At 41.8% G+C, this 13,094-nt stretch overlaps 1 protein-coding gene across 2 annotated transcripts in view; it reads left to right on the forward strand.

Annotated features, from left to right (window-relative positions):
* The first annotated feature begins 1,270 nt into the window (after positions 1 to 1,270).
* The window catches only part of SCAF4 (SR-related CTD associated factor 4), a 61,427-nt gene continuing 49,603 nt past the window's right edge, over positions 1,271 to 13,094 (forward strand). For both annotated transcript variants that reach the window (XM_061415499.1, XM_061415528.1), the window contains exon 1: positions 1,271 to 1,712. In XM_061415499.1, the coding sequence (XP_061271483.1) occupies positions 1,683 to 1,712 (30 nt within the window). In that variant the 5' untranslated portion in view covers positions 1,271 to 1,682. The remainder of the gene's footprint in view (positions 1,713 to 13,094) is intronic.

Below are 13,094 nucleotides of genomic sequence, written 5' to 3' on the forward strand. Positions count from 1 at the left end.
ATTCCCCCTTCATAAGGTATCTGACCTTGTCTCTCTACTCCATTGCCTTAAACCCTCAGCATCCCATGGGGCTAGGGCTATTCTTTCCCTGACCCCACTCTCCTACTATACACAGTAGTCTTGAAAGAGCGCACTGGACACCATCCTCCTTTTAAAAACCTTTCAATGCCGCCCTTGGGGACAAAACCCAGACTCCTTGGAAGGGCACAGACTGCTCAGGGCCTGGTCACAGTCCTTGGCACTCTCTAAACTCCAGCTGGTTCTCCTTGAGTTAACGCCACCGTGCTCAGCAAGCTCAGTCAGGCCAGAGTGCCTTCTTCAACCACTCTGGCCACTTCTTCCAGATACAGGAAGATGCCACTTCCTCTAAGAAGCCTTCCTAGACTTCCAGTCAGACGAGTATCTTTATTCCCCAGGGTCCCTACCCTAACACTTACCATGCCATCGTTATTACCTGTTCATTTGCCTGTCCTCTCCCACTAAAACGAGCTGTCTGCGGAAAGAGAAATTATCCTTTAATTTCCATATTCCCAGAACCCAGCACAGCGCCCGGCTGACAGTAAGGTTGCGAGGGAAGTGAATCAGAACAGTGTGGCCACCGAAAAAGGAAACAACGCGGTTGTAAGCGAATCCACTCCTCCCGCGGCCGGCAATACAGGGCTCCCTTTAGGCCTGCGTGGACGTCCAGGGCCTGCAAGTCCTTCTCGGGGCTTCAGCTTGAGCAGATGTAACCCGCACCATCAGGGCAGACGGGGTACAGCATCGGCAGAGGCTGCGCGAGGAGCCCGCAAATGCATGCCTAGCGGGCTGAGGTAAAAAAAAAAAAAAAAAATCCTGAGCCCTTTGTTCCAGGCGGCGGAGGGTAAGCGGCTCCGAGTCCTCCGACGGGTGCAGGGCCTGCCTGGGCAGGATGGCACACAAAAACGCACCGGGCACCACCGCGTCCGGTAGGGGCGCGCTTGTCCGCGGGCCTTCCCCGTGCCCCCTTCCCGGCCCTGAGATTTCCCCGAACTCTCCAGCGCCCCTCGCGGGGACCCGGTGTAAGTGCCTGGCGGTCTCCCCGGCCTGAGGCGGCAGCAGGCGGGAAAGGGCTCGGCGTTCAGGCGTCACGCGCCAGCGGCTGGCCGGGCGGCGCGCGCACGCGCGCGCGGGGCGGGGCGGGCGCGGGGGCGTGGCCGGCGTGGGCGGGGCGGGGCGGGGCGGGAGCCAGGCACAGGAAGCGCTGGGAGGCCGGAGCCGTCCCAGTGTGCCCCGCGCGGCGTGGACTCGGGTCGCTGCCGCCATCCCGCTGGCGAGAGGCAGAGGAGAGGCCCGCCCGCTTGCCGGTCGGGCCAGTGTGGGCCAGTGCGTGAGGGCGCTGGGGGCCGTGTCAGCGAGACGCAGAGCGCAGCCGCCGCCACCGAACGGACATGTTGGAGCCTAGCGCCGCCGCCGCCGCCTCTTTTTCCTCATCCTCCGAACGGGACTGAGAGGGGGCCCGCCACCCCTCTGCCTCCTCAGCCTCAGCCGCCTGCCCCGCCGCCTCGGCCGAGCCTCTTCCTGCCCGGCCTCCGGCTACGCCGCTTGTTGCCTCCGCCGGCCCTTCAAGGCCCGGCCGGTTCCTCAGCTCCTCTCCGCCGCGGCGCGAGGTCTTATGTGACCGGCGGGCCCGGAGCAGCCGCCGTCGCCGCCGCAGCGCGAACATGGACGCCGTCAACGCCTTCAACCAAGAGGTGAGGGGTGATCGGGACAAGGGGGTGCCGGGGGCCTACCAGGGGGAGCTGGGCCGTCGTTTCTCCCGCCGCCTGAGGTTTAAAGCTTAGGTCGGGGTGGGGACGCTTCCTGCCCCGGTTCCGGGGCGGCGGGCCTGCGCGGAGCGGGCCTGTGTGGCCCGGGGAGGTCGCGGCGGCCCGGTCGCCGACCCCCACACCCCTCCCCCACCGCCCACCCCCGGGCGGCGACCTCAGGCTGCCCCCTCTCGCCCCCTTCCGGCCTCGTCCAGCCCAGCGACGGCCTCCGGTGCCTTTAACTTAGCCCCCCACCCTTTTCAGGTCTGGGCGCTCTCGCCCTCTGCTCCCGTTATTGGCTTCGCGGTGCCGGGAGCCCGCAAGGGGCTAAGAAAGAAACGCGGGCGGGCCTGGGTCGGGGGGGTGGGTGGGGAAGCCGGGAGCATCTGCCGGTCGCGGGGCCGGCAGAGCGGTGGCCTGGGCTTCTCCTGTTGCTCAGGCCGCGCGGCGCGCCGGCTGCTGGACTCTGATCTCGGGTCGGGGAGGAGTTGGTGAGGGTATTCATCCCCCCTCCCTTCGGGATTCCTGCACTTGGGAAATGGAGTTAATAGACGGGGCTCTTTACCCTCCCGAGTCGTGAACTCAACCCTGTTACGGGCTCCGTGGCCCCAACGTGACACCTAAAAAGTTGAATGGGAGAGGACAGCATCTTCTCCGCCTTAGACCGCTAGAAAGCCGGCTTTGGCCTCCAGTCCTCCCACCCTCGCACCCTCCTCGCGGTTGGTTAATCCTTGGCTCCCTTCTTTGGGAACATTTACATGTGAAAAACCTCCCAAAACCGGTAACAAAGCTGCCTGCCGCCCTAAAGCTCTCTGGTTTTATCTCAAAACCTTCCAGGTGCTGTTTTTGAAGTGTCGAGTCCACAGATTCTATTTTTCAGAATCCATTTCAGGGAGAGGGGTCTTGACCATTGATAGCAAACGTACCTACAAAATGGAAACAATTGGCATATGTTGAGTTGGATTATCTTCCTTTTCCAAATACCGCCGATCAACCCAACACTGAAAAAAACAGATGTAGCAGTGCTAGATGCCTTGGGACCACGTTGATGACTTGGTGCACCCTGCACAACGTGATTTTGTAGTTTCACTTGTAACAATTAGGGTGCAGTAACTTTCACTTTGTAGCGCCTCCAGTAACACTGCAGTTAGGACCGTTCATTGCCTTGTCAGTTATCCTAGACATGATTTGTCTTTAACTGATGAATACAGAAAGTTGGACAGTGTCTTTTAAAGTTCTATATTGCCTGTTTTCAAAATGATGAAATAGTATTTCCTGATTTTTTTTGATGGCTAGGGCGTTTGTGATAATGCCCCAAAGATTTCAGGATTGGAAGTTGACTTTGTTTCCTGAAGGCAAAATATACTGGAATGTTGGCTTCATGAGGGTGGAGAGTTTCTGTCCTTTGCTTCCTCATAGCACATGCTTGGAAAAAACTTGTTGAATGAATGAGAACTTATACAAATGACACAGTGTTTTAAAAGATAGGTACATAACTTATATAAATGACACAGTGTTTTAAAAGATAGGTACATTTCTTTCTCAAGATGAAAACTTTCTGGATGTTTTCAGTGAACAAAGAGGAAGGGTTTTAGCCTATTCTTAAGACCAGAATTATTTAATTATGATTGAGGCATTATGGACATTAAGCACGTTACTAAGTATCACGTTAATTCTGGGAAAATGTGATCAGTAGTTTTTACTTTGAAAACCAAGATGAGGAATGATAGTGTCTTCTTGAAAAAGGAAAACAGCATTTTGACCTTTTAAAATGTACAAAGTAAGAGTTTTCCTATCATCGATCATTTTCCTCTTTAAATAATTTTTATTTCCGTTCCTAGTCTTTATTAACTGCATTATGTTAGGTGTATGTTACCAATTCCAGCTCTTTTCTGCCAAACTTTGTTCCCCAAAAACTTTCTTCCGGAGAAATTAGTCTGACTTTGAAATCCATCTCCTTGTCCCTGCTTGACGTAGTGCTTCTCAGTTAATTCTCCCCATTCATAAAATGTTAGTGGTTAGTTGCATGTAACCTTAAATCTCCGAAATGTTCATTTTACAAATATTTGAGAGCCTGCCTAGCTGTAAAGCTGTGTCCTAATTAGGATGGCACTGCCACTAAGGATCTCTGCCCCCTAGGAGCCTAAACTAATAGAGGACACAAAACTTAGACAAGTAACTTTAATGTGTGCTGGAACAATTTCCTTTGGGGTCTTTTTAAAGTACTGTGGGGTGGCCATGGGGCATTAGACCTGGGAGAAGAGAGTGTCAGTCTCAGAATTTCCAAAGGTGTAGGAAAAGTAATTCAAAGGCAACATTGGTGAGAAATAAGGAACAGTAGTTTGACTCCTGAGGCTACTGAAAGGGTGGTTAAGGTAGTTTGGGGCCTGACAAGTTTCAAGTCTGTCTAATATGTTTGAATTCCTTTTTCTTTTTTTCCCACTCTGTGGATAAATTGAAGGTTTTAGGCAGGGGAGTAATATAGTCAAAATACTGCTTGATTTATAGTATGTATTGTAGAAGGCAAAGGTTTGGGGAAACATGGCGGGTTGGGGACTGAGGTGGGAGAAGAAAGTAGAATCTGAGCTTGGCATATCTATAAAGGGACTAGAGAGGAGGGGAAGGATGTGGACCTGAAGAATCTGTGGATTTGACATCTGATAGATTTATAGGCACCTTTTGCCCTGGACATCTAAGCTCTGGGAGAGGGGTGACACATCAAGCAGTCATCAAAAGTATATTTAGTGGAGGGGGAAATATGTTTGATTTTGAACAGTTTATGTTTGAGTGAAACAGTCATGTGGAAGTTTTTGGCTAGCAGTTGATCATATTGGACTCAAACTTGGAAGCAACAAAGAGTTGGAGGAAGACATCAAAGAGTCACTCTCAGATTGCCTTAGAGAAAATTGAGAGGGGGAGACAAAATGAATTAATAATAAGCATCTATAGCATGTGAGGTGCTTTGTATATACATATCGAAGTTAATACTCCTTCCACCTTGCGTACACGAAAGCTGATTTTCAGTTTCAAAGAAATCAAATAGTAATTCACCCAGGGGCATACTACTAGTTCATGGCAGAGCTGAAGTTTAAATACAGATGGTCCCATCTTAATTACTGCCTGAAAATAATATTTTACATAATACCAAGGGAATGGTCATAGGTTAAGTAATACAAAGGCCACAAAATTTTTTGAGCACATGGGATCTGTAGTTTAAGATTGAATGGTGATGGGAGAGATATGGATAAGAGGTAGCAAATATAAAGTAGTTGGGTGTTTTGGGATTTATTGTTGTTTTAGAAGTTTGGTTGTAAGGTGTTCTGGGGAAAAGTCTCTTCAAGGATGAAGGGAAGAAAGAGCAATTGACAATGTAGTAGACGCTGGTGCTAGCCCTTTGATATGTTTATATATATAGTGTATATATAAGGTCTTAACCTAAGTAAGTGGTGTTCAAGCCCTGGTCTTTATCAGATGGGTGTAGATGCTAGAGCATGTTGAGGGAGGGGATGTGCAAAAAAGCGTAGTTCAAGTGGCTAGAGGGATTGGTTAACTTAGAACAAAATTGTGGATGAAAGGAAGGGGACGGATCAGAAGCACAGGTAAAAGTATGTATCTGTGATACAGAAAAAGAGGAAGATAAAGATATGGTTAAAGACCTTTTGAGAGAACTTTCATGGCAAGACACTGTGAAGTGTTGTAAAGAATGGAAAGATGAGTTTAAAAATCAGTGATCTCTTAATTGTGTTCTATATATACTCCTTATTGTGACGGTTGGTTACATGGATAAAGATTATAGATTGGAATTTTTTAATCCATTGATTGCATTTTTAGCCTTTAATCAGTCTTCTCTAAATCAAAAAGAATAACTCTTCCCTCATCCTCGCTTTTCTTTTTGCAGCATCTGTGATTTTAAGATCTTTAATTAAAGTACAAAAAAAGTGCAGAGGATATAACAAAAATTGACAGTTGTTATTAGGTGTTTTTAATTTAAAAATAAAATATTATGATGTCTTCGTTTCCTCCCTTTCCCACCCCTCTACCCCCCCACCAACCCCCAAATCAGAAGCAATCAGGTAATGAATTTAGTATCAATCTCTGTGGTCCCTAAACTGTGTGTGTGTATGTGTGTGTGTGTATAAAATCTGTTTTGATAACATATTCCCCAGTGTTTTGTGTGTAAAAATTACTGATGCTGTATGTTAAGAACTGTATAGTTCATTCTGACCATTGTGTAGTATTCTATCATTTGAATAAACCGAATTTTATCTGGTTCCCCAGTTGATGAACGTTTGTTTCTCATTTGTTACTGATAGACACTGCAATCAATGAACTTTCTCAGACATGTCTCTGTGTAAGAGTTTCTCTCGGACAGCTGTTCTCAAACTTTGGATTTTGACTCCTTCAAGCTCTAGAAGTTAAGGACCACAGAGACTTTTTGTATCTATGGATTATATCTTGATATTTGCTGTATGAGAAATTCAAACCAAGAACAAGATTTATTAAAAATAATAAACCTGTTACATATTACCATAAATAACATTTCTAATGAAAAATAATATTTCCAAGACCAAAAAAACCTAGTGAGAAAATGACATGGTTTTATCTGTTTGCAGATCTCGTTTAAACTTACGTTTAATAAAACTTGAATTCTTGTATATACTTCATTCAGTTTCCAGCTGTTACACAAGTCAGGTAGCCTTTGGAAAACTCCACTGTATACTTGTGAGATTAAGGATAAGGAATGTCTTAGCATTAATATGAAAACAGTTTTTACCTCACAGACCACTGAAAGAAAGTCAGACACCCCTGCCCACCCCCCTCCATCCTAGAGTGTCTTTTTAAGAACTACAACATAGAGATGGTATGCATGTAATGATACTTTAAAGTGCAGGAAGAAAACAGGAGTACTTTTACATTTGTGTTTATCTTTTTTTTTTTTTGGCTGCTCCTGATGTTAGTGACAAATGGGATCTTTTAGTTTCAGCATGTGAATTCTTAGTTGCATTATGTGAGATCTGGTTCCCTGACAAGGGATTCAAACTGGGCCCCCTGCAGTGAGAGCACGGACTCTTAGCCACTGGACCACTAAGGAAGTCTCTTTTGTTTATCTTTAAAATCAGACAAATTAAACTTTATGAGTACTTTTAACATATGAGTTGACATTACTGCCCTTAACCACTTAGTTGTCAGTCTTGAACCATGTTACTCTGAAGAAGAATTGAGTTCCACATCTCATTAGGGAGCTTCCTAGTCCCAGTGGAAATTGTTCTATATAAACTGTTCTGTATTTTACCTCTTAAAATTACTAGTATGATTGTCTTCTAGACTTTAGATCATATGATGACAGTACCTTGTTAACTTTTTTTTTTAACCTGTAATGTTAATCTGGTTGTTTTTGATTATTCCCTTGTTCTCTGAGAGGTCTGTCTAAAGCGGACCAGGATTTGAAACAAGTTCTTAACTGTATGGAAGAGACGTATCGGACCGGGGCAACAGAAGTAAATTTTGAGGTTTCTCATGACTCATCTGACTGTTACACTATTTATAACAGGGGTTGGAATATTAAAAGTTAGTTGTAATTTTGTTCCTCTGGACTTGCAGAGATTTACTTATCTCTGACAATAGTAGAAGTCTGGCTTCATGATGAGTGGAATAAAGCTGGCTCTTCAGAGCTTTCTGTAGCAGAATTTATCACTGATGTTCTTGTTGAAAACAGCCCACTCCCTAGTCTATTATTTTGTTTAGAATTTTGTTTCAGAAGAAAAAAATACGTGGACATATGATAAGGAACTGATTCAGAGAATAATGGGAATAATGGAAAAGTTGGCTTGTAAATCTTGTGGAACAGAATTCGCAGGGTGGGGGGAGTACCTGATAAAAAGTTGACAAGATGGCCGTTGGTTTTTTGGGGAGAGTTTTGTTTTTGTTTTTTATGTGCTCAGTCACGTCCAACTCTTTTCAACCCCAAGGACTGTAGCGCGCCAGGCTCCTCTGTCCATGGGGATTCTCCAGGCAAGAATACTGGAGTGTGTTGCCATACCCTCCTCCAGGGGATTTTCCCAACCCATGGATCGAACCCACGTCTCCTGCATTATGCACAGATTCTTTACTATCTGAGCCACCAGGAAAGCCCAAGAATACTGGAGTGGTTAGCCTATCCCTTCTCCAGTGGAACTTCTTGACCTAGGAGTCGAACTGGGGTCTCCTGCATTGCAGGTGTATAGTTGATTAACAATATTGTGTTAGTTTCAGGTGTGCAGCATAGTGATTCCAGGCTTTTATTTTTTTTTCAAATTCTATTCCATTATTATTATGTTATTACAGAGATACCTTGTTATCTTGTAGTATCAATTGTCCCTTCCCCTCTCCAGCTCCTTTTCTGTTAACCATAAGTTTGTTTGCTATGTGAGTCTGTTTCTGTTTTGTATATAAATTCCTTTGTATTATTTTTTGGATTACATATATGTGATATCAATACTTTTCTATTATTTCACTAAGCACTCTCCAGATTCATCCACATTGCTGTCAATGACAATATTTCAGTTTTTATGTCCATGTAATGTTCCGTTACGGAAAGAGTCAGACACAACTGGGTGACTGAACAACAACAACAAAGGTCCACTGTGTATATTTACCACGTGTTCTTAAGCCAGTCATCTGTTGGTGGGCACTTAGTGCTGCTGTGGAACATTGGGGTGCATGTATCTTTTCAAATTAGAGGGGTGTTTTTTTTCCCTAGATATATACCCAGGAATAGAATTGCTAAATCATGTGGTAGTTCTATTTTAGTATTTTAAGGAACCTCCATACTGTTTTCCATAGTGGCTGCACCAATTTACATTCCCACCAACAGTATATAAGAGGGTTCCCTTTTCTCAAAACCTTTTTCAGTACTTATTATTTGTAGACTCTGATGATGGCCATTTTGAATGATGTGAGGTGATACTTCATTGTAATAGTTTTTACTTGCATATCTCTGATCATTAGCGATGTTAAGCATCTTTCCATATGCCAATTAGCCATCTGTTTATCTTCTTCGGAAAAACATCTATTTAAGTCTTATGCCCATTTTTTGATTGGGGATTTTTTTTTTTTTGGGTTGTATGACAGGTAATTTTTCTGTAGATAATCTGCATGCGTTTAAAACTCATTTCAAATATACTTTGATAACACAGGGAAAACATTGCTACATAAATGGTCAACCTTTAGAAGTTTGTGATAACATTTGTTAAGATAATATACAGAATCATTTCAGAGCGACACCATACAACTTTTTAACAATAAGCTAAAAACAAGCTGTACTATGTTATTAGGTAGTGTATAGGATAAGCAGCTATTAACAATGTAAGTTTTGATAGAGTTGGTAATAGTTAAATTTGGTTAGGTTTTACCAAGTTCCGTTGTGAGCTTAGTCTAGAAGAGACATGTTAACATTTCTGTGTTAATATTAAGTGTAATTAACAATGTACTGTTCATGATTTTTTTTTTTTTTTTGCGAACTAGAAGATTAATTGCTGAAACGGTATTATAATTTATTATGCTTCAGTCACCTTCATCCTTTTCAATATTTGCATGGCTTATCAATTAACATTTTATTGTGTTAGGACTCTATTGGTGCTTGTGAAGCCATAGGTATTTATAGAAACTTTGATAATATTGAGAAAGCATTGTATAGGTTAGTAGTGAATTCAGCAAGAAATCCAGTGACACTCTGAAGGGGATTTAAGAATTAGAAGCCAAGGTTCAGATGGGATGGGGGAAATACCAGGGCTCTTGAAAAGTGGAGGGCCATACAGGTACCCCTTAAAGGTTATAATTGGTGTTTGGATAATTCATGATTTTTGGTATAAATCCAAGTGGGTCATGTGGAGGAGATTGTAGACAGTAGCATACCTAACATATTTGACATCCTGAGAACTTTTTTTTTTAGCTTAATTCCTCTTTTACAACAAAATTATTTTCAAATATAATCATGAAATTAGCCAGGAAAGAAATTTGAACTTCATGTCACTTTCAAGTAAATATTACAACAAAGAAATAATTGATTAATGTTTTAAATTTTCTTTAATACTTCTTTCTGTTATATGTAGAAAATCTTACTTACGTACTGCTCTATAACAGTAATGAATAATAATATTCAGGCTCTTTTAAGTCTTAACTTCTGCATATTTATTAAATGATTGTCAGTGTAGATCTTCACAGTATTTGAGTTCAGTAGACAATTGTATGGAGAAGGCAATGGCACCCCACTCCAGTACTCTTGTCTGGAAAATCCCATGGACAGAGGAGCCTGGTAGGCTGTAGTCCATTGGGTCGCTAAGAGTCGGACACGACTGAGCGACTTCACTTTCACTTTTCACTTTCATGCATTGGAGAAGGAAATGGCAACCCACTCCAGTGTTCTTGCCTGGAGAATCCCAGGGACGGCGGAGCCTGATGGGCTGCCGTCTGTGGGGTCGCACAGAGTCGGACACGACTGAAGCGACTCAGCAACAGCAGCAGCAGCAGCAAATTGTAGTCAGATTTAGCAGTGTTATCTCCACTTCTAAGTGGTTGAAGAACACTTCTCATTAATTCTATTTACTAAAGGTTGTATGTGTAGCGGCAGATACACAATAGTTGGGAAATCTTAAACATAAAGTTACCTTTGGCAGAAATTTAAGAAAAGCTCACTTCACAATAAATTCTGGAAATCAAAATGCTACCCATGTCTTTTTTGACATCAATTCTAGTGACTTTGCCTGGCGACTCAGTGGTAATGAATCCATCTGCCAATGCATCCTGCATCCTGGCATCCTGACATGTGTTCGATCCCTGGGTCAGGATGATCGCCTGAAGAAGGAAATGGTAATCCATTCCAGTATCTTGCCTGGGAAATCCCACGGACAGAGAAGCCTAGCAGGCTTTAGTCCATGGGGTCGCAAAGAGTTGGATATGACTTCTCTGCTAAACAACTAGTGACTTCCAAATGTACTGTCAGTCAAAAAAATTTCACTAAAATATTTTCACCCACAGTTTCTATATAGGTCTCTATTGTAATTGATGAACCTCTTTAAGATTATGTGTAATGGCATTCTCCATAATTTTTATTCATGGATCATTAAGCTTTGTGTTTTCTTTAAGACTCACTCTGCTGTTTATAAATATTTATACCACAAAAAAAAAAAAAAGATATATCAGGAATGAAGAACTGCAGCTATCATACTTTAAATGTACTGTTTAAATATTTGAATATATACACTTAGGAACTGCAGAATTGGAGATGTAAAATGAGCCTGAGGAGAGTACAGGCTATCCTGAAAAACAATCTTGGTCAACCAAATATTTTAGGGAAAGGAATATTTTATCCCTTATATCATTTAGAATTGCTAGTATTTGCTGATGATAAAACAGTTTTCAAACAGTTTTATTATTTTGTAAGTCTTTAAAGACAATTCACCCACTTTTTGCCTGCCCCTGGGTGGACTTCTCCCATTGTTCCACTCTAGGTGTGTTATTACTCTGGAGAGCAGTAAGTATCTAATGCTATAGTCTGTAAATCTTCTGCAGTATCCCCTGTATATCTTTATGCCTTTTATCATGAATACTCCACTTTAATCCTTCTTTTGTCAGAGTTTAGTCTTAGCTGATGTAGAATTAGAATACCCTATAGAAAGCCTATAATAGGGAAATTTATGGTAATACCCTTTTAAGTTTTCAGAAAACATAAACTGTTCTTTAAATAAACAGTCACATATGACCTGGTCCACTGTAATTACAAGTTGCTGAATGATATAAATCACTTTATCAAGGACAGCCGAGTTTGGGGTTCAGTTGGAGATATGTTCAAATCTTTATGAAGACCTTAAACATTGTTGACTAATATAAGAGCATATTTTATAAAGTTTGGAGTTTTGTTTTAATATAGTAGTCCAAAATGGGCAAATCTATATAGAGAGAAAGTAGGTTATTCATGAGGGGATGGAGGAAGAATGGGGATGACTACTAATGGGTATGGGATTTCTTTGAAGTATAATGAAAATAATTCTAAAATTACATAGTGTTGATGGTTGTAACTCTGAATATAGCAAAAGCCACTGAGATGTACACTTTAAAGAGGTGAGTTTTATGGTATATGAATTATATCTCAGAGCTCTTTTAAAAATAACACAGAAAAGTTATGTTTTAACACCGTTTTCATTATTTTATTGCTTGATTTGATTGACAGATTGAAAACAATATCTATTAGCTGCTGAGTGGCTCTGCAGGTTGTTTTGTTGATCCTGAATCATAAGTTTGTTGAAAGGATATCTTTAGTTTTTACATGCTATTTTAAGAAGTAATCCAGCAGAGACAGTTCAAGGGAAGGGCAGTAAATGAATCTTGCATTTGCTTATTCCCAACTAGATACTAGCATATGGGTTAGGTGTCTTATATATACCTTTCTTTATATTTTATATATACCTTTCTTTATATTTTATATATTCTATATATTTCTTATATATACCTTTCTTTCTATTTTAGAGGTAAGGAAGCTGGAAAGGATGGTGTTATTTGACCGAGAACTCTTAAGAGGCTGCTTGAGTCCAGTCCACAGCCCCACAATACTGCTCTGAAGTTTTTTGAGCAGCTCATCTCTGTCTGTTGTATTGTTAATGAAGGGAGAGGGCTTCCTGAACAACTGTTGTATATTTGACTCAAAGTAGCAAGGGCACTGTAATGTATATTTGTGGGAGGATTTGCCAGAGTTTAAGAATGATGAAGTTTGGGAGTTTTTAAGTCATCTACAGTAATGCAGTAGATGCAGTCAGTGTTTTAAACTGAAGATTTGCTTTTTAGATGTTATATTTCATTTGCTAATTTATGGTCACAATTAAAATTTTTAATTAATTGGGGATTTTATAAATGTTAACTTTTTCAGTTTTGATCCCATGCTTGTGTGTAGATCTAGTCATTACAACTTGGTAGGGAGAAAAGTAGATATGGATAAAACATACAATGTATAGGATAATGTTTTTCTTCTAATCAAATGATTTTATATCCTGGAACCAGTTTTTATTTGTTCAATTAGTCTGGAAGGAACTGTTTAATTCATTAAAATGTTTGATAGCCAGCTTTGGGTAAACACAAAGTTTACTTAGTGAGGCACAATAAAAGCAATTTTGAAACCTGGCAGCTATGCTAGTAAAATGGGGAGTAATGGTATGGGTAGAATATTTGGCAGTTGCAAAGATCAAATCCTGGCCTATTTCGTGAGCAAGTGAAGACAAAGGAGTTAAGGATTGATTGCAGTTCAGTGAATCAAAATGGAGGTAAGGAATAAAGAATGACCTAGTAAGTGGAACTGAG

Source organism: Bos javanicus, chromosome 1 (genome assembly GCF_032452875.1).
Source record: "Bos javanicus breed banteng chromosome 1, ARS-OSU_banteng_1.0, whole genome shotgun sequence".
NCBI lineage: Eukaryota > Metazoa > Chordata > Mammalia > Artiodactyla > Bovidae > Bos > Bos javanicus.